Raw genomic sequence first — 22,875 nt, 5'->3', positions numbered from 1 at the left:
AATGAATTTGTTACCTGCCACATGTAGCACTTAGATCATTCAACGGTGTGCAGAGGGAACCTAAAGTGTTGAATGTAACAAGGTTCAGGAGGAAAGTACTAATCCTGTTTAAGAGGTAGAGGCCTTAGGAAAGATAGGTAATGTAGTTGTTAAGGGTCGAGCCATTGTTAAATAATTTCTTTGTGATTTTATTCAGAGTGGTTTAAAACATAATACAGTTTAAAAAAATCATCTTGGATCTTCATGCAAAATAAAAATACAGGTCTAAGTCTAATTATGCAAGCCAATTTAATCCCATCGATTTAAATGAATTTCAGCTGATTCTAAAAATTATAGTTTGACAGTGTTACTCTACTTAAAATAAACTTATTTTAATTCTGTACATTCTAATTAAATCCACTTTCATAGTCAGATTCAGTAAACCAGTAGTTATTATATCCCAAACATTCATCACCTCTAAACATAATTTCTGAGAGCAACAAAGGGAACAAACAAAATCTTGTGAAGGAAACAAACAGTGCAAACCAGACAGGTGTTGGGTTGAAAAACACACACTTGTGCATGCATTACACACGCAAACACACACACTCACAAGGCGCCGCAGCTACTTGTGTCCACACCGAGAATTAGGCAGACTGATTGGTCAGTGACATCTGAAATTGAATTTCTCTTCAGTGACGACCCAAAGGACTTGGATGAAGACGCACACATGTAGGTTTGAACACACACACACAATCAGCATAAACAATTGGAGTATAATTGCTGGCACACACTCAAACCCTTATTCAGCTTTTCATCACTCGCCGTTTTTCATTCTCAGACACAGAATCTCAATTCTGTCCTTTCCAATTTACTGCCAGAGCTGTCTCTTCAAAAAGCAACAGCAATGAGGATCTCGTCTGAAAACTCTAAACAAACAAAAGTTTGAGAAAAGTCCTTCATTATACTGCAGCCAATAAGATGGGAATTGAATGATGATGATGGAAGTGACAGTGCAGCGACTCCCCAGAGCTGGACATGAGATAATTGGGAAGGGAACTTATGCATTCGTGCAGAACAGAACAGAACTATTTGTCACAGAAACTTGGTTTGAACAAATGCAATGTCAGCAATAAGTTTCTAGGCATGTAAATTAAATTAAACAAGACAAACTGAATAAAAATAGACAGAACAAAAAATAAGGTTTTGCAAGAATCAGTCAGTCTTTTTAAATTATTTACTTTTGAAAAAATTGGAGCGTCGTACCAGAACATTCTAGCGTTGCGTAACAATTTAGTTAGAAGTTAATTAAATTAGAGAAAATGTTTACCCTGTATGATGATGTTATGAATGCTGCAGTTGAGAGAGAGAGAGAGAGAGAGAGAGAGAGAGAGAGAGAGAGAGAGAGAGAGAGAGAGAGAGAGAGAGAGAGAGAGAGAGAGAGAGAGAGAGAGAGAGAGAGAGAGAGAGAGAGAGAGAGAGAGAGAGAGAGAGAGAGAGAGAGAGAGAGAGAGAGAGAGAGAGAGAGAGAGAGAGAGAGAGAGAGAGAGAGAGAGAGAGAGAGAGAGAGAGAGAGAGAGAGAGATTAATGTTTTACATGATGCACACATAAATCCAAAGTTAAAAACATGTATTAGTAATTTGGTTGTTTGGGGAGTTTTCAATGTTTTTCCCTTTTTTTCCTATTGTGACTGAATAGCCGGATCTCTGAGCTCCAGTGAGAATATGTATACAAACCCTGAGAATGTCCTTGTTGCCAGAAAAATCAATAAATTGCAAGAAAACTCAAAACTGAAACACAGATTTAGGAAGCAGAAGCCTGAACTGCATTTGTTTCTTTTTTTTCCGTCATGTTCTGCTGTTTCCTTGTTTCTACTGTTATCAGAATTCACTGCTTATAAAGTTTACTAAGCTTTACTATTTAATAGTTTGGCTACAACCCCATTTGCCTGACACTTGAGATTAACACAAGATTTCTAATTATAGTGTTTTTTCACCTGCCTCTATAGCCTATAGGTTCTTTTCTACCAATTGTGTGACATGACCACATTTTTTCTGTAGGTCAATAATGAACTCATTATGCCCAAAGCTGCATGTGAAGGACAAGCCGAAGCTGCTAATATGTTGTTACAGAAGATTCACATGTAAAATAGAACATGAATTCTCTCTGGGAATTCAAAGTTTAAAATGAACAATTCCTCCTCTCACATTTAAAAATAAAACGTTCATGTCGTACCCAGGGGATAAAATGCTCAGATGCATCTGAATCAGAAGTACCACACCATACCACGTTTGTTTATATAGCACATTTACAGTGGGGCACAAAAGTGTTTAGTCAGCCACCGATTGTGCAAGTTCTCCCACTTAAAATGATGACAGAGGTCAGTAATTTTCATCATAGGTACACTTCAACTGTGAGAGACAGAATGTGAAAAAAAATCCATGAATTCACATGGCATGATTTTTAAAGAATTTATTTGTAAATCAGGGTGGAAAATAAGTATTTGGTCACTTCAAACAAGGAAAATCTCTGGCTCTCACAGACCTGTAACGTCTTCTTTAAGAAGCTTTTCTGTCCTCCACTCGTTACCTGTATTAATGGCACCTGTTTGAACTCATTATCTGTATAAAAGACACCTGTCCACAGCCTCAAACAGTCAGACTCCAAACTCCACTATGGCCAAGACCAAAGAGCTTTCAAAGGACACCAGGAAAAGAATTGTAGACCTGCACCAGACTGGGAAGAGTGAATCTACAATAGGCAAGCAGCTTGGTGTGAAAAAATCAACTGTGGGAGCAATTATCAGAAAATGGAAGACACACAAGACCACTGATAATCTCCCTCGATCTGGGGCTCTACGCAAGATCTCATCCCGTGGGGTCAAAATGATCATGAGAACGGTGAGCAAGAATCCCAGAACCACACGGGGGGACCTGGTGAATGACCTGCAGAGAGCTGGGACCACAGTAACAAAGGTCACCATCAGTAACACACTACAACGGCAGGGAATCAAATCCTGCAGTGCCAGACGTGTTCCGCTGCTGAAGCCAGTGCATGTCCAGGCCCGTCTGAAGTTTGCCAGAGAGCACATGGATGATACAGCAGAGGATTGGGAGAATGTCATGTGGTCAGATGAAACCAAAGTAGAACTTCTTGGTATAAACTCAACTTGTCGTGTTTGGAGGAAGAAGAATACTGAGTTGCATCCCAAGAACACCATACCTACTGTGAAGCATGGGGGTGGGAACATCATGCTTTGGGGCTGTTTTTCTGCTAAGGGGACAGGGCGACTGATCCGTGTTAAGGACAGAATGAATGGGGCCATGGATCGTGAGATTCTGAGCCAAAACCTCCTTCCATCAGTGAGAGCTTTGAAGATGAATCGTGGCTGGGTCTTCCAACACGACAATGATCCCAAACACACCGCCCGGGCAACAAAGGAGTGGCTCCATAAGAAGCATTTGAAAGTCCTGGAGTGGCCTAGCCAGTCTCCAGACCTCAACCCCATAGAAAATCTGTGGAGGGAGTTGAAAGTCCGTGTTGCTCGGCGACAGCCCAAAACATCACTGCTCTCGAGAAGATCTGCATGGAGGAATGGGCCAAAATACCAGCTACTGTGTGTGCAAACCTGGTAAAGACCTATAGTAATGGTTTGACCTCTGTTATTGCCAACAAAGGTTATGTTACAAAGTATTGAGTTGAATTTTTGTTATTGACCAAATACTTATTTTCCACCCTGATTTACAAATAAATTCTTTAAAAATCCTGCCATGTGAATTCATGGATTTTTTTTTCACATTCTGTTTCTCGCAGTTGAAGTGTACCTATGATGAAAATTACTGACCTCTGTCATCATTTTAAGTGGGAGAACTTGCACAATTGGTGGCTAACTAAATACTTTTTTTTCCCCACTGTAAAAACAGCATGTCAGCTGACCAAAGTGCTTCAACATACTAAAGTGGGCAATGTAAAAAAGAGACAAAAGAGCAGAAAAACCAATGTTAAAATGAGCCCTACCAACCAAAGAATACATAACAGGCTGATAAAACATAAAGTCAAGAATTCAGCCTAAATTGCAAACATTAAAAAAATTGGTTGCAATAACAAGATAAAAACAACAGAATAAGAGCAAAAGAGTGAAAGAAAAATTCAGGTGCAAAGTCAAGTAAGATTTTACCGTCCAAAAGCAATTCTGAAAAAAAAAATGTGACTTAAAGCTTCTTCCCAGAGTATTTCTCTTATCCGATGGCACCATCTAGTGGCTGAGAAGCATATTGCACAAAAAATCTATTGCTCTCTTTTTTTAAGATGGCGACTTCACGTTTCTGTTTATAAATGTTCTTCTGTAGCCGACAAACAGCAAAAACACGTTGTTTTACAAGTATTATTCTCATGCCATGTTGTGTTCTCATATATTTATATTTTAGAGACTTTCTTGTCCTTGAAAAGTTCATCAACTCTGCATCAGCCAAGGTATTCCTTAAATTTGAAGCATCTAAGCGGTAGTCTAAGGCTATTGGTTAGTTCTGGTCGGTGCTCAGTTTCCTATTGCGCAGAGCTCTGCGGGGCAGGGGGCGTGCTTAGCCAAAAAAAAAGGCATACTGTATTGCTTACATTATATCACAGTACATGATGAGACAATCACTTTCACGGATTTCTGAAAAATCATACATAATTTCTGAAAGGGGAAAACTCCGGAAAGCAGCTTTAAGGCTGGATTTAAAATGTGCAAGTGATGGAGCTAGACATACTGACAGTGGAAGTGCATTTCAAAGCTGAGGAGCAGCGAAAGCAAAGGCCCGCTCTCTAAGGGATTCGTATTTCATTTAGGGAATAAGGTGGTGATCTGCAGAAGGTAGTGAACGGGTGGGAACATATTGTGTGAGAAGTTCAGACATAAAGTACAAGTTAGCTGGAGGAGAAAGTCACAGACATCATATACGTAGACACACGGCAGCAGGCTACCCTCTTGGATGGGTCTCCAGTCGCCCCTAGTGCATTGATTTCTACTGAGGAAGATGTTTATGCAACAAAAAATCAAATCACATTATGCTTTTTGACAAAATCAGACATATGGTAGGGCATGATAGTTAAAATATAAATATAATAAAATAAAATAATAATACAATAAATAATAACCAGGGGCCTCATTTATAAAGCTTGCTTACGCACAAAACGGGGTCGGAAAACTGTGTACGCAACTTTCCACGTAAACTTTGGGATTCATGAAAGAAAACTTGGCGGAAAAATGTGCGCAGCTTTAAGTTGACTAAGGACCTTGTTCACACACATTTTGGACATGGAGAGCACCTGCAGTGCTGCTGCTGAGAAGGATACGATTACGAAATCCTGCAGCATTATCGCTTGTACTGCTTTGTTTTCACACAGAACAAGACCCCCCATATGCACACATACGCACGTGCACACACACACACACACACACACATGCACGCACACTCACACGCGCACACACACACACACACACACACACACACAGCCTGAAGCGCAGAATACGGAATGCAGAAAATCAGCAGGGGGACAGATTGAGACAGAATGTCATGCATCTGTGGCAGTGTGTCCTGTCACTGTGACCCGATTGATCATGCGCCCTGGCTACTTGGATGAGGGAGATCTCCGTTTGGCTGACTGGTTAGCGTGCATGACTTTCACCCAGGATTCTGGGGATTGAATCCTTATCGGATCATTTTTTTAAAAACATCCACCACAGATCTCTTTAAAGAACTCAGCATTGACGGCTTCAGCAACGCTGTGCCACTCCGGATTTTCTCTTATTGTTTTGCAAAAGCACTTCCATTCATTTCTGCACCTCACCCACAAGTACCTGAATTTCTGCTTGTGAAATAGCGCTTCCTTGAGCTGCGGTCGTGATCGAAATGCTGCAACAATTCGGCTTATGTATATGCATGAGATCTACAAGACACTTTGCATTGATTATTTATGGCAGTAAGTGGGCGTGGTGAGGGCAGGATGTGACAAAAAAGCAGCTGAGAACATTTGTAGATAGTCTCTGATATATGAAGCGGAGATTGCGTGCAGCTGTGCGTACTCCATGTTTGATAGATCACAAACCTACTTGGCGTAAGTACATATTTTTTGCTGAGCTTAAGTACGGTTTTAGTAAGGATTCTACACAATGTTTGATAAATGATACCCCAGCTCAGTAGCCTAGTGATAGAGTGTCCGCCTGGGACTGGGAGATCGGGATTTGATTCCCAGTCGGGTCATACCCAAGACTTTAAAAATGGGATCCAATGCCTCCCTGCTTGACATTCGGCTTTAAGGGGTTGGATTGGGAGTTAAACCACCAAATAGTTCCCAAGAGCGGCCACCGCTGCAGCTCACCGCTGCGTTGATGGGTCAAATGCAGAGATTAATTTCACCAGTGTGCGATGATGACTGTAGGACTTTGGCTTTAACTTTAACATTAAACTAAAATATAAAATCCAGGTAGGCTAGAAAAGTCCATAGTAATCCTATGTGATCTGTTTTTAATAATATTTCCAGTTTGGTTTGGAGAGTAAGGAACCCATCCAATATGGTGGAGACATCATTACCCTCTCCAGCGCCCAATGGAGTGTCTACATATAGAGAAATTAACTTCAGACGGCTTATTCAGTTTAATTTCCTTTTTGGACACCTTTGCTCTGACTGGATAACAGCAACATGACTCTACCACTGACTCTATTAGCGCTGCAACGTTGATGGTCTATCTCCACAAATAGCACAAGCCTAAAGGAATTCTGCTGTGTGGTGGAGTTGCTAATGCTAGTGATTAGCTTCTCTGCTATCTCCTGGGCTCTAAACCAACAGCCTTCCCAGTCGCGAGTCAAGATGGTGAATTCATGAATGTTAAAAGAAACCCAGGTTACAAAACCTTGTGGTTCTTAAAAGATAAATGTTAGTATCAGTATCAGCACCTCCAAATCTGAGGCCATGGTTCTCGACCGGAAAAGGGTGGCTTGCCAATTCTGGGTCGGGGGAGAGGTCCTACCTCAAGTGGAGAAGTTTAAGTATCTCGGGGTCTTGATCACGAGTGAGGGTAGGAGGGATCGGAAGATCGACAGGTGGATTGGTTCAGCATCTGCAGTGATGCGGACGCTGAGCCGATCTGTCGTGGTGAACAGGGAGCTGAGCCAGAACGCCAGGCTCTCGATTCACCGGTCGATCTACCTGCTGGAGAGGTTACATCTCCAATCTGGTCCAGGAACGCCTTGGGGTCCTGCCGGAGGAGCTGGTGGAGAAGGCTGGGGAGAGGACGGTCTGGAGCTCCCTAGTTGGGATGCTGCCCCCGCGACCCGGACCCGGATAAGCGGAGGAAGACGACGACGATGACATTAGTATCAGTTATATCAAAGTGGTGTAAAAAGCTTCTTGATGTCTTCATTTTTATAAAATTTGTTTAAAATTGTTTAACTTGTAGGTCGCCATTGTTGTTAGCGTCGTAATGCACTCTGGGTAGTGACGTCATATGGTTGTACCTCGGTTGCATCGGCCGGCTTTGGGACCCTGTAGGGACTGTCCAGCGACATCAACATGTCATCTGTTCAGCCTTTTCAATTTGAACCAGAGCGAAACATTAATGAGGACATCACTGACCATGTTTCACAAAACGAGCATCAAAATGAAGAGCAAGAAGGGCGGGATGAAGTGAGAGCAGGACAAAACCAGTGGTGCGTGTGCGGCAAATGTGTCTCCATGGTAACCGAGAGGGAGAGTGTTTGTTGTCAAGAGCTCGCATTTTTGTCAGCAGAAGTTAACGGTAAGCTATCGTGTGATCAAACGTATTCAATTATGAATGATTTTGGAGAATATTAGCATCCAGAGTTGTCGTGTACTTTATAGATGATTAGGATATTCAGTGAAACAACTTTAATCATTTTTTGCAGATATTATAAATTTGAAGAACTCTGTATTGCAACGCTTACTGCTTGTTTTACTGACGGGAGAGGTGAATGTTCAGCTTCATTCGTGACGAATGGCGTGTCCGATGGTTCGCTGAACATGACAGAAGCGACAGCTGCAGGAGTGGGTTGTCGGCTCAGGACAGCGTCCACCGTCTCTTGTCTCTCCGAGGGGGTTTAGGCTACTTGTGTGGGGAAATGGGCAGTAAAGCATTAAGTTTCCACCTTCTCTTATACTCCGGTGAGCTCTTTAAGTAGTTATGGTCGACTATAAGCCTCAAACGCATCAGGAGAAAAATGCTGGGAACACAGCCGCGGATTTTTGGGAATTTGTGTCCGTGCACAGGCATCTTCCCACTCCTTTCTCCTCTTCTTACCAGTGGGAAAGCTGTGTAAACTCACATCACTCTCCTTGTTGCCCTTTGACTGATAATTACATCCAAAAGCAGCACAAAGCAGCATTTTACTTAATTATTAATACGGTGAGTGCGTAAACAAACACTAGCACCAATAGCTATTCTTCCAAGTGCAACCAATATACGTCATCGCCCCCAGAGTGCATTGCGTGTGGAAAACATGGCGTTTTACGTATGTAAAATTTTTTACTAAATATTATAGATTAAACAGCAATATTTTGTGTGTTTCTAACAACATAGTTTGGTACAACAGAAAACATGTGGCTTATTAGGGCATACACGTCCTCATAACCAGAGTTCCTTTTAAAGAGCGAGTAACTCCTACATTAACTTATTTTTGCTGATAACCTGCATAGATGAGTGTCTAATGGTGCTGTACACATGTAATCGTTAGTGTGGCAGTTTATTGCAACTTACTTTAAATGTAATATTTCAGCCCAAAACCATAATTCTATCTTCATCTTCAGGTTAAAACTCTGCTCCACATTTATTCAGAATCAGCTGTGGCTGGTGGCTAAGCTGAAAAATGTGACGTCAGCAAATTACTACGTGGCTGCACTGCACCGGTCTCCAGGTGAGGCAGCCGCACCTCTCCCTGGCTCAGCCACTCACCTGCCGATGTGACATGTTGGCGCCCTGAGCCACTTGCTTCCTTAAAAAAAAAAAAAAACGCTCTCTTCCCCTTTTCATCTAATGATCACATTTGCCAGGAAATCCTCCAGAATGCTGCAGAATCTGTGCTCTTCTCCTGAGTGGTAAGTCTACTGTGAGTGTACAGTATGCTTGCGTGCACGCGCTCGTTAACGACTCGTTTTTTCGACTGAGAAACTCTGACAGCGCACGCGGGGGAGTTGACGGGGGTGCCGTCTATCACTGCCTCAGTGCCGCCCTCTCGGTCTGCCAGGCAACGTCTCTTTCAGAAGCGTTTTCCTAACAGGAAGTGTGGATGAAATAAGTCTCCACTCATGCCTTGACTTAGGCTTTTCAAATCCTAGAGTTTCATCTTCTATATTCATTTTCAGCCTACATGAAAAACCCAAGAGTGACCGATTATAATCAGAACTAATAATTGCAAAATGTTTTTTCAGCGATCTGCACCTTGCTGCAATGCTGCAATGGTTAAATTTTAATGGAGATTTTTCTTCCCCTTTATTCCATATTTATTGTTCTTTAGTCATGTTGTATTTATATTCCTGTTCGTCCCTGCAGCTCTAGCCCTCTGCTCCTCTTACTCCTACCCTCAATTGCTAATTAGCACACCTCCCATAATCTCTTAGTCACTGACTCTAGTTCCAGATTTTCCATGCCCCCTACCAGAATATGTTTGTTCTGTGCCAGTCATGCACAGATTGTGACTTCTTGTCTCTTGGTCATTCAGCTTTTAGCAATACTTTTGCTTTGCTTTGTTTTATGAAAATTTTATGTTTATTAATTCTTGATCATTGATTCAATCAACTGAATGCAATATGTATTGCCCTATTCCTCTTTGCATGCTCACTTATTCAGACACACCCACACAAGCCACTCACACACACACACTCGACTTCCCATTCTCTCTCTCTCTCTCTCTCTCTCTCTCTCTCTCTCTCTCTCTCTCTCTCTCCCTCTCTCATATGATCTCACTTTCATTCCTTTCTTATCGTTTGGTATAAATAAACTCTGTGACCATGTTTTCGGGGCATTTTGCCTCGTGCATATGCCACAGTTATAACTGGTTGACTTGTTGTCTTATTGTCTCCCTTTCTCTTCGACTACAGGAAATGGGTTATTGATAAACATATTGATAAAATCCATGACACTTTGTAAAAACAAAACAAATTTTCCCTCATTATCTGCCTGCTGAGTCCTGAGTGGGCTTCATTTTTAAAAACAGACCTTGATCACACCATTTTATGGAAATAAAAAGTCTTTTTTCTTAAAATATGGGAGAGAAATATTAAAAAATTGTGTTTTATTAATTGTGCTGTAAATTAAAAAAGCAGTTAATTGGATGGGATATTTGGGATTCGTGTAGCTTTACTGCCTGCTCTGGGCTTTATGTGTCAGCTCAACGCCCACTAGCTGTTCCTCTATGGACGAGAGAAATAGACTCCATCAGAGAGTCTCTAAGGAACCCAGGCAGAATGTTCAAATGTTACATATACACCACATGTAGGACAGAAAACCCCTCAACCATATCTAACACTCTCTTATTTTCACCCTCTTTCCTCGTCCAAAGTCCTTCTTTCCTTCACCCCTCTTGGCTCGCAGCACCAGTCCATGTGTGCTTCTGTCAACCACGCTGGAAGTGAGAATGATAGAACTGATAAGAGACGAAATGTATACAAAAAATTAGAAATACTTATTTGCCTCAACAATTAAACACATTAAAGCAGCAAACTTGAATGTTCCCCATTTCTGGAATTTTGTGTGATTTCAGACAGTCAGAAGGGATAGTCTTATAATTGAGTCCAACCAAGAAGACCTTTGTTTGTTTAACTCTAGTTAAAGAAAGAAATGTTTTCATTCCGTCAGGTTTGTGGAAGTTGAAACGAAACCAGGAGCTGTTTTTGTTTAGTTTTGTATAAATCATACAACCCTTGAGTCCTTTAAAAAATGCTAAAAACAGATACTTAGCCCTATTTTTTAACGTGGTATTGCATTTATTAAAAACCATCAACTATAAAATCTAATCCTGTAATGCCGTTTGTATAAATTCATGCTTTTCCTCAGAACTTTTTTATTCCTTATTATGTGACATTCTTTCATTTCTGAACTTTTTTGTATTTCAAATGCAAGCATTTGAAACATCTTCCTGTTTTCAAGCACATCGCCTCATATTGCTGAGGCTGCCTCACACTTGCTTTCATCCCAAATCCTATTCTGAAACCCGCCGCACAAAACACAAGGTGCGGTGTGAAGATGCTTTACCAAAAGGTCAAGGGACCCAAATGTGGCATCATTTGCTTATATACTTTATACATGTATACTGTTGCAGGATAGTCTGATGAGCAACAAGTGGACCAAGCAATACTGGATAAATCAAACAAGGTGAGTGAGGGGTGGTCCTCCCTAGGGTGGGCAGTGGAGTGGCCAACAATCTTACAAAGGTGGCCATGGCCCCACCTGATCCTTCTCAGGGGCACCACTGATAGCGTAATATAATTAGCAAAACAATGAAAACAAATAAATAAATAAGCTTGTCAACTAAACATTCTTCTTCTTCTTCTTCTTCTTCTTCTTCTTCTTCTTCGTCTTCGTCTTCTTCTTCTTCTTCTTCTTCTTCTTCTTCTTCTTATTATTATTATTATTATTAATTCTATAATGTACTGCCTGTCTTCTGGTATTTCATTTCTCTACAGTAGGAGGACCCACTCGTAAACGAGGTTTCATCTCAAGTGGTTTTATTCTTCTAAAATATAAGTTAACGAATAAATAAATTAAAGATATCAATAATGAATGGCATTTGATGGTTTAATGGTTTTCTGGGTTGTGAAGCCACAGCACCAAAGCATTTGCATACAAACACCTTTCTTTGGCCCTAAAAATATTGTTTTATTATAAATAATAAAGTTTCCCAATCCTTATTAATTAACCAGTAAAGAAACTAAATTAGCTGTGTTGTAATTTTCATTTCTATTCATTTTTTTCTGCGCTTTTTGGATCCAACTCCTGGCTTTTGGGAGTGCTTTTAGAAGCCAGTTAACTGTGCATTATGTGAGGGTAGCAGAAATAAAATGGCACACTTTCATGCTAAACACAGATTAAACCCAACTCAGAGGAGCCAACAAGAAGGAATCTATTAAAGGCTTCACGAGGACAGCTCCAAAAATGAGACAGTAGCCGCGCTTCCATCAGCAGAACTTCAAGGTAGATTTACAGGAACCTCCCGACAAGTGCGTGTCTCCACTTGACCGGGCCGGCCGTTTTCAGAAACCTTCTGAGAAGATGCTCAGGGTTAGGGTTAGCCCGGTGACGTAGCTGAGCAGAACCTCTGGTTAACTCATGCTGATTGGTTGTAACTCAGTAGGAAATGACATCAGCACACGTCGTCTAAAACAACTGGCATTAACGGGGCTTTGTTTTCTCACAGAGCACTATAAAAAACAACTATTCCTCTGGTCATTGAACACCACATTTTACATCAAACAGCTGCTCTCATCCTCTGAATTGATTAAATTATGAAATACTTCGACAGAATAAATGTTTTAATATTATTAATGTTACTGTGAACGCTTTTTGGTGCTGATCAGTGACATCACTCACTGCAATAGCAGTCTCGATATGCTGACGTCTGTGCAAAGTTCTGAAAGGGCTGAGAGGTCTGGGTCATCCTATCTCCTGGTCAATTTCCCCATCCCAGGAATTACCCTGGAGTTCCAGTAATGGAAACACAGTTATTGTGCACAGGCCAGCGGCTCTGAGACTTAATTCCTCAAAGATTCAAATCTGAATTGATGAGGTCAAAGGTCAGGAGAAACTAGTTATAAAACATTTTTTTTAATTTCTTATTCATAAATGTTGCTTAAAACTTACAACTAAAGCAAGCTGCTGTAACTTTTGGCTGTAAAGAAAAGTGCACAGTAGTTTCAGCTAAGACAGAGCATCTGTTACATGAGCCTCATGATGGATCTGGAGAAAATAAATGGATTTTTGTTCTTGATGCTGTGGAAATATCATGTAACACCTCTTTCCCTGCTTCTCTAATGATGACAACAGAGGATATCTGTCTCTATGGCCAGGGTTAGATACATTTATCTTCTTATGGTATCTATTACACACAGGAGTTCTATGGATGTCAAATGAATTACGACTGCAGATGACCTTTAGTAGAAAGTGTCTAACCCCTTCTCTCCACTGGGCATTAAAGCAGCATGTAATGTAATAGCAGTGTTTTACCAATGAGATCCCCTCCAACCGGAAGCGTTTCACATGCGAAACCAGAGAGAAAGTGTTCCACGCTGCTTGTCCCACAAAGTCCCAAAATCTACACAATAGCAAGCAAGGAGAAAGACTGTTGCATGTATTCAAAATGGTCTGGTTTATGTTCTGTTTCTATTGGTTACGGGGGTTTCACAATAAATGACATATGTTTATCTGCATGTGACTTTTATTTAGAAAGTGTCCACAGGTTTTGCACTGCTTTTGTGTTTGTCTTTCTGTCTGGCCCGACCTAAACTGCAGAGTTTCACGTGCTTTGGAAGCATAGCGTGTAAAAATGGACTTGAAATGCAATTATAGCGTTCATTTGCTTTTAAGGCGTGTCCAAAACGTCATACTTTTCTGTTTGTGGAAAGGAATTTGTCCATTATAATGCCTCTTCCCCAGACGGTTCAAGAGCTACTATGAACCAAGGGCTATCGTAGACTCTGCACGATGGTGTTGGATGGTTTTCTTATTAATCTCTAGTTTATTAAACCATAGGGTCAAACTGATTTCACAACCCAGACATCACACAATCTCTCAGATACTTAACAAGGTTTTGCTACATAAGCATCTAGCTTACATTCCATCATTTCATTCATTGTCTGTTATCTTGTACAACTGTCCTTTCATTCATACTTTGTCATGTATAATCATTAGTTTAGAGAAATAGAATTAGACTCATTTTTATAAACTATATCCTTGGCTCTATCAGAATTAATATGACGTGTGTGTTCCCTGAATAGTTCAAAGAACCTAAGGTAAAATTAAATCAAATATTCAAAGACCAATCAGATTGATGATTCATATTTATATGGAATATCACATCTTATTGATCAATTATTATGTGTAGCTAATCCTCACTGCAACATAATACCGGTTATCAGAGGTGTGACCGAGTTACTGCTTTGCAAGTCACAATTAAGTCACAAGTCTTTCCAGTCAAGTCTCGAGTCAAGTCCAAGTCAAAGACAACCAAGTCCAAGTTGAGTCCAAAGTCAAAGATCTGGAAGTCCAAGTCCTTAACTTTGAATTTTCAAGTCATAATCAAGTCATCTGTCCAACTTCAATTTAATGATAATGATAATAAAAATAATTCCAGAAATAATGCTTCTTAAAGCCTAATTTAATTGCTCAAACAATGAGAAAGTGCTACTGAAATTGATTCAGATCAAACCCAGAACGAAGCATGATTTATGATTTTTGTCCATGTTGTGCCACTTTTGTGCTAAATATCAAATATCAAGTACGCTGAAGTCATCATCAAGTCAACAGACGCAAGTCCATTCAAGTGCCAAGTCACCGGCGTTCAAGTCCGAGTCAAGTCGTAAGTCTTTATAGATTTTATCAAGTCAGAAGTCATGAAAATAATGACTCGAGTCCACACCTCTGGTATAATCAATAATGGCGCAGCTACTAGTTTTCGCAGCCTTGTAGCGAAACAGAAACAGTCAAAGATCATAAGAATGATTTCACACTGACTTTGCCCTATTTTACTACATTTAAGATCAAATTAAGCAAATGTGACAAAATGCGAGTCTCAGTATGAATGATAAAATCTAGCAAGTCACACAGAACTGTCCAACTGGTCCAGTCCATCTAACTCTCGAGGCCTCCAACATAACTGTTTTTCTCCAACCTCCTTAGGTTACCAGAAGACACAATTGTTAGAAAGAATTTTAATTTCCAAAATGTAAATTAAATAAATAAATACACTTTGTTTATTTCATAAAAACAAACCTGTTAAAATGGGAAGGGGTGTTTATTTTTTATGTAAACATCATCTCGTGAAACATCCTGGCATTTTAACAGCATCTATCCAGACGTCTCTTACCGGTGTGAAGTTCATGACTTTGAGGATCCAGATGGTCAGCGCCAAGTTGACAATCATGGTGACAAGAAGTAGAAGGATGAAGAAGTACAAGCACCTCTTCCTCCAGCCATAGATGCCGACTGCGGGGTAAACCTGGCCACTGCACTCGGAAGCTCCTCGCTGGTGGAGCGGGTTTGGCTGAGCTGCTAGGATGTACTGCTCCTGGGTCATCTGGAGAAGAATAAAAACAAACAAAAAATAATAAATTACTGACAAATGGAAACAAATGAACTGACATGCCTAGTTCCTTAAATTTTATAGCGTTTTTACTTCTTGTACACCAAAAAATATGGAAACAAAAGTTTCCTCATACAATAGTTCATAAGTTCCATTTTGTTACATAAATTTCATCACTGGTTTCTGTTTTCCCAAATGTAATAAAACATTTGTGCGTTTCTGATATTTCACCCGTTTATTGCCAGAATTCTGATCAAAGCCAGAAAGATAAATACTTTTTATGTGTGTTATGTCCAGAGGAATCATTTTGGGGTGAATCAATACAGCCTTGAAGTGTCACAAATAGGCATAAAATGTTTTTAATATTATATATATATATATATATATATATGTGTGTGTGTGTGTGTGTGTGTGTGTGTGTGTGTGTGTGTGTGTGTGTGTGTGTGTGTGTGTGTGTAAAATATGCAATCTAGCTGCAAACAATAAAAACTAAGCATTGAATCTGTGACTGGAACTCAGACAGCATATTAAAAACAATTAAAATATTTAGGCTTATTAGAAAAAAAAACATTTACATGAGAGTCAATGACACACAAAATGATAAAGGAACAGGGATGATATAAAATGTTGTCAGCATTATATTAAATGGAGTAAGGGGGGGGGGGGGGGAATGCATTCTTTTTTTTTTGTAATTCCCGCAAAATACACATTCTGTGAGAAAATTAGACAGATTGCATTACCACAGCCAAAATCCTTCACTAAAACACACCTGTCTGTACAAAAAATGCACAAGAAGCATATAGAATCTGGTTCAGTTAGGAAAAGTCTGGCATTAGAGCAGAAGACTGAAGAGCAGCAGCTGCATTAAAGTCATTGTGGACATTCTCATAAAGTAATTCGCAAATCTTCCAGATCCAAATTAGTGAAACTAAAAGTATTTAATATTAAGAGGCTATAAAGATTTATTAAACGGCAACAAAAAAGCAATTTCATGGATTAAGATTGAATAAGGCGATGAAATGTCCCAAAACTACACTTTATTCAGCGTATCCAACGATAATTCAAAAATAGAAGAACGTAAAGTTTGGGGCGTTTTGCCGTGGTGGAGAGATGGATGTAAAAAGATAAGAAGAAACATGGAAGAGAAGGAGGGAAAGACTGGAAGCATTTGAGAGCGAGATAGCAGAAGCATGATAAAAATGAGATGGAGGTGAAGCCGTTAAGTGGAAAGATAGAGCAGCTTTGAGTATTGCGAGATAGGAAGGAAGGGTAGAAAAAGGGAGAGAGAGAGGAGATAAGACAGTAGAGGAGGACAGAGTCCATTAGTTGTAGTGCAGCACGAGGAGTCAGTGGCGGTGAGAGATATGGACACTGGCTGCAAGGCACTGCTATCTCTGTCCATCTAACTCTTTCACTCTCCTTTACCTCCTCTCTATACCTAAAGTCTCTATTGCTCCCTCCCCGTACTCTCCTTAATTCACTTCCTATCTCACTTCAGCACTTCTCGCTGTCTTTATCTGTCTCTGCCTCACACACACACACACACACACACACACACACACACACACACACACACGCACACACACACACACACACACACAATTTCTTTATTTGCTCAAATTGCGTGACCTTAGCACCTCACCGACTGTTGATTTTTCTCTCCCCAAACGATACTTTTTTCTCCACATAGCTTCACATGATGACACCAACAAGTCTTGATGGGAACCAATAATTGTCCCTATTACTTTGCCTTGTAGAGGGAAAAAAATCGGATGCAGTTTTGAACTGAAATTTATCTTTCTTTTTTCTATTTTCAGAGGAAGTTGAAATAAAATATCCACCTGCCATCTCTTTCTCCACAGGGGGCCACTTTCTCATTATACAGAAAGTTAAAATCAGACAGTTTAACTGTTAAATAGTTGGAAGTACAGAAACAAACAAAAAAAGTTTCCCGAACCAGGTTCATGGAACTGTTGGAGTTTTTCATGCATGAACGTTAAAATGAGAGCAAATATGTCATTGAAAGGGAAATACATTTTCCTCCAATGAAACCATGGCAGGGGCTGCGCAGTGGAACAGTGGTTAGAGCTGGTGCCTTGCAGCAAGAAGGTCCTGGGTTCGCTTCCCGGCCTGGGATCTTTCTGCATGGAGTTAGCATGTTCTCCCTGTGCATGCGTGGGTTCTCTCCGGGTACTCCGGCTTCCTCCCACAGTCCAAAAACACGACTGTTAGATGATTGGTCTGTCTAAATTGTCCTTAGGTGTGAGTGTGTGTGTGTGCGTGATTGTTTGTCCTGTGTGTCTCTGTGTTGCCCTGCGATGGACTGGCTCCCTTTCAAGGGTGTACCCCGCCTGATTGCCCATTGACCGCTGGAGATAGGCACCAGCCCTGGTGCTAAGCCCACTCAATGTCTCTCTGCAAACAGAGTGTTACCGTGTACTGTGTCAGCCTGCTCCCGTCTCATAGAGCCCCATGCAATTTGATTTGTACACTGCTCAGCATTAGCCAATAGCGTTACACATCCCCTTACATGTCCGCGTCTGAGGAAGTACCTAGACTGATGCAGAGTTGGTGACATTTCTTATGGACAAGTAAACAATGGGTTTTAACTCTGGACATCTAGAGGTGCACATCACGAACTAGAGGTGTTGCTTCCAGCCATAATCACGTAAGTAGGGAGAGGGGCTCAAGGTGCAGTACATTGTCCTGCCTCTAGAGGGTGCTATCTGCATAAAACCTTTGGATTGCTGATTTAAAAGCTAAAAAAAGAGAGTAGTTGCTGACAAATAAATAGGTACAATAAAATAAATAAAACCAGATTTAATTATAGGCACGCCATATGGTGCATGTTGCACTGTTCCTGGATTAAAGAAGATAAATCTGATCTAAATGTGCATGTAGAACAAACATTCAGCATTTTCATCTAAATGTAATTCAGTTCATTTTAAAACAAGCACAGTCTGAAGATGGAACATGAATTAATGTGGAGTAGAGTAACGGATTAATGTTTGTTAAAAAGGTTCATGGACTAAAAACATGCTTACATTTCACAGTGCATGACACCGTTGGTGAGGGTTCTGACCATTCCGTGTTGATGTGAAGGGAATAATTCCATGGTACTGATTTAGTGTTGGGAATTGGAAGGATTTATGGATGAGTTTAATATCATGTGCAGTAGCAGAGTGTGTGTTACCGAGCTGGTATGTTTCAAGTGTGAGTGCTGGAGTTTTCTGTGGTGACCTAGAATGCTCATCATTTTCCTCCAAGCATAAACAGAGAGAATCAATAGGTCTACAACGTGCACGTGTGTGTGTGTGTGTGTGTGTGTGTGTGTGTGTGTGTGTGTGTAGCTCTTGAATGTCTCAAACAACAAGAAGAAGTTGGTCAGAGATCTAATCATATTGATGATAAAAGTTAACAGAATGACATCGTACAGGTCTTGCGTTGTGTGTGGCCTCTTCTGTCACCGTTCAGTCCCTCAATGTTTCTATTGGCTGCACTAATCAGTCACACGTCGCTGTACTCCAGAGTTTGTGTCTTTTGTGTCACCTATCTGGTTGTCGGTAAATCATAAAATACACTTTTAATTATATAAAAAGCTTTTATTGGTCATTTTTTGGCAGTTGCTGTTTCGCAGAAGTGTCATTCTACAGCAGCCATTCAGGGATTCAGAGGTTAATGACGGATGTATCAAAAAGGAACATCAGGTGAACAAACAAAAGCCACCTAATGAACATTTATTGAAAAGAAAGTCTTGTTGAGAAAAATGTTGTTAAGTTATCTTTGAAAGATCAATAAAATCTATTTCCTTTCACTTTGGAAATCGCAAACTTTTCCCAGTTTCCTTTACCCCTCCTGGTGCTTCCCTGACCGATTCCATTTCTGTCTGCCTTTCATCTTTTAGTTAACTAATCTATTTTCCTTCCTTCCTCTACATCCATCCATCCTTCCTTCCCCCTTCCTTCTGATGCACTTTTGAGATTGAACTGACAGCAGGATCATCACTCAATCCCATGGTGGACCACAGAAAGACCTAACTTTATTAACATAATACCTTGACAGCCATAAAAAAAAACAATGGCACAAAGAGCCACATCACCATGGAAACCAATGAAGAATATCAGATTTTTAACACTGATGGTTAGGTTTGCTTTGTTTTTGAGTTAAGCCTGTTAGACACAACATAAACAGGTTGTGTTTGTGAGGTTGGTGACTTAGCACGGTTAGATAACGGTGAGTAGAAGAGGTGAAGAATGCATGTGTAGAGTCGGTGAATGTAGTGCTTTTAAGCTTAATACATTACCTTTACTTATGACCAATAAGCTGTGATACTCTATATAAATATAGAATATTTCTATGATCTGGTGGACTACAATATTTTAACATTTATGTTTATTGCAAACAAAGGGTACGCACCTGCAGGTTTAATCAAACGATTTACAAAAAGACATAGCCAATATGATTTAAAAGGACACGACTTATTTAATATACCTAGACATAGGATACTCATAAAGGAGCGTTGTGTGTCCATATATGGAGTTAAAATGTGGAATAAAGTAAATACTGAAATCAGGAATGCAAAAACAATATTGACTTTCAAAAAAGAGATAAAAAATGAAATGATGAACTTATATAGATCGTTACATAAACGCGTGAGAGGAGGGGGGTTGGGGGGTGAAAGAAAAAAAAGAAATAAAAAAGGGGAAAGGGGGAATGGGTCTGTGTATGCATATGTGTATATATGTAGGTATATTTGTGTACAGCTTTGTGCTTCTTTCTGTGTAACTTGTTTTCTCTCTTTTTTTCGGTTCATGGGTTGGGGTTGTGTCGGCCAGCCAGTCCGGAAACTATATTGTTCTAATTTTTTAAGAATCATGTGATTGTTTCATTTGTATTAATGTTATTTTAGTTAAAAGGGGCAGATAACATAAGTTTTTCTTCTTTCTGTCCCCTTTTTCATTTTGGCTTTTAGCAATTTAGTTTTGTATTTTTATTTTAATGTCAATAAATGAAAATAAAGTTGAGGGAAAAAAAAGAACATGAACCTGCTTGGTCTTTGGATGTTTAATCAGAAGATTATAGGATTCTTTGTTTATTCAGGGATTGTAGAACACTTCGTGTTGATTCAAGAAAAGAGTCAGGTTTATAAAAAGTAAGAATTTATTTTCCAAACAATTCAACACACGACAAGTTAACTAATATTACTGTGGATGGATGAATCTAGGTGGATGGAAGGTTATGTATGGTGACTATATGTGAATGTGAGGTTATCAGAACTTTCGTATCTAGAAGAACTGAGTTCTGGGTGTAAAAAGGGAAGAATTCGGTTTGCGTTAAGCTATGAAGTTGATTCTTATCAAAAAGGCATCAGACGCTATCTGTGTGTCTACCTCACCCTGTGGAAGACCCTCTTCATGGATCAGAATGTCAGAGAGGTCGGATGACTTCTGGCACAGAGGTTGTAGAATGACCGCAGTACCGACTCTTCAGTCCAGAGATGTTTTCCAGGTCACAACAGATGGATGGAACCGTTTGCGTCTAGAAGGACTCTTAGGGAGTCGGAACAATATCAGCTTTGTTCTACAGGAACCGTTTGCCGTATCAGCAGTAGGCAGGTTTTAGCAGGGGTTTTGGCAGCTTGCCAAAAATGCTCCGGGCTTCTGGAGTTTTCGCTCCAGACGGCCGTTCCGTAGCTCTTTCTCTAGAACTGAATCCTGAATGATGGAAAGCTGGAATGTGACTGCTGAATCACCTGAGTGATTCTGTTTTAATATTCTCATGTTATGAATTCTTGTCCAGTCGGAACGTGCCATGTTAAGGGATATTAAGGGATGCTAGGGAGAAACACAACCGTCTGAAAACAAACATCAACACACAAACACCTAATGATGGACTTGTTGAAGTTAATGTGATCTGATAGTTTGTTTGATTTGTAAATTTATGAACATGCAAACACATTTATACTAGTTTTACATATTAGAAGATCAACTCTTTTATTTTTGCTTGGCATAAGTCAGAAATCAAATGGTAAAGGGCCTGTAATTGGATGGAAACTATAGGGTTCTACAATCCCCCAAGGCGCTTCACAACACAATCATTCATTCACCTTTTCACACATCCGCACACTGGTGATGGTGAGCTACGATGTAGCCACAGCTGCACTGGGACACACTGACAGAAGCAAAACTGCCGAGCACAGGCACCGCCAGTCCCTCCAACTACCACCAGCAGGTTAAGTGTCTTGCCCAAGGACACAACAGCAGCATTCTCTGCTGAGCCGGGATCGAACCTACAACCTGAGCTTCTGTTTCCTCATCAAGTAAATTGAGTTTGACTTTTTCTTTTCTGTTTCCACCTTCAAAATCCACAAGAACCTTCACAATCATCCCCCAAAGAGCACGAGTGACAAATTTGATCCCAAGCAGGCAATAGTTCTCGATTCAACTCTCAAGATAGATCATTTAGTTTAACAATTGCAAAAACAAATACGTTTTAGAAATATTTTAATTATGTGCCATTGTAGTATTTCTCTGTGAATTTTCCAAGAGTTCAGTTTGAACTTGAAGCGCTCTGCAAACAATAGAAGGACACTGGAAGTGAGATGTTCACGTGTGCTGCCTGGCAATGCGAACGATATATGTGCACGCTGGAGGACGAGGACGGACTGGACGTGTTCATCAGGGTGGATAATGAAGAGAACTGTAATTGGGTGGATTTGTAGCAAGTAAATCAGATCCCACAAGGATGTATTTCACAGGTAAAATCCATACCAGGATTTAGTTAAGATGCACACATGTCTGATTTGTGCTGCATGAGACGTGTTGGTGGACGGTCGGATGTTTTTGAATGAAAGGATTGGTTACTATCAAACAATTAAGATCTTTCCTTATCCACACTATCATCTCACAGGAATGTTGAGTACTTCAGCGTTGGGACTGAACGTGGCATTTATGAATTGAATATTGGTCAGAGTGTAGCATTAGTTAAACTGCAGCAGGAAGGTTGGTGCTGAAGGCATATTTATTTAATTAAAATATTAACATCGCACTGTTTGGGCAAAATCTTTTTTCCCCTCATCAAAGTGAAATGATTGTGGATAAACTTTCGTTACAGGAAATCCAGCACAATAAATTCAGTGTATAATTACTGTAGTTGGAATCTATGTGAAAGATCAAATAAAACTTCTGTTATTTTGTAATTTAGGTAGATTTTAGATCATCTATCAGCCTTTAAGACAGGGTTGGGGAACCCTGGTCCATCAAGGGCTGCTATAAAGCAGATTTTAATTTCAACCCTGCTTCATCACACCTCATTTAAATCAGCAGGAGATTAACAGGCTTCTGCAGAGCCTGATGAGCTGCTGAACTGGTGAATCAACCACTAAATCAGAAGTGTTGGAGCAAAGACATACAGGATACCGGCCCTCGACGACCAGGGTTCCCCACACCTGCTTTAAGGTAACCAACACAAACAGGTCATATGAAGCCCTCATCAAAAGTTTTATTTGTTAAATTACTTTAACCTTTAAAGGTGTGCAACACGGAAAAAGCATTTTTAAAACCTTGTTTCAGATCATAATCGATCTCTTTCAGTTTTTCTTGCAGG

The 22,875-nt window shown here is 40.2% G+C and overlaps 1 protein-coding gene across 2 annotated transcripts in view; it reads right to left on the bottom strand.

Moving 5' to 3' along the window:
- The window catches only part of LOC107391070 (zeta-sarcoglycan), a 547,146-nt gene that overhangs the window by 273,216 nt on the left and 251,055 nt on the right, over positions 1–22,875 (bottom strand). For both annotated transcript variants that reach the window (XM_070550008.1, XM_015968123.3), the window contains exon 2: positions 15,055–15,264. In XM_070550008.1, coding sequence (XP_070406109.1) covers positions 15,055–15,264 — 210 coding nt within the window. The remainder of the gene's footprint in view (positions 1–15,054; positions 15,265–22,875) is intronic.

This window comes from Nothobranchius furzeri, chromosome 4, assembly GCF_043380555.1.
Source record: "Nothobranchius furzeri strain GRZ-AD chromosome 4, NfurGRZ-RIMD1, whole genome shotgun sequence".
Classification (NCBI taxonomy): Eukaryota; Metazoa; Chordata; class Actinopteri; order Cyprinodontiformes; family Nothobranchiidae; genus Nothobranchius; species Nothobranchius furzeri.
This window is presented reverse-complemented; position numbering and strand designations above follow the sequence as displayed.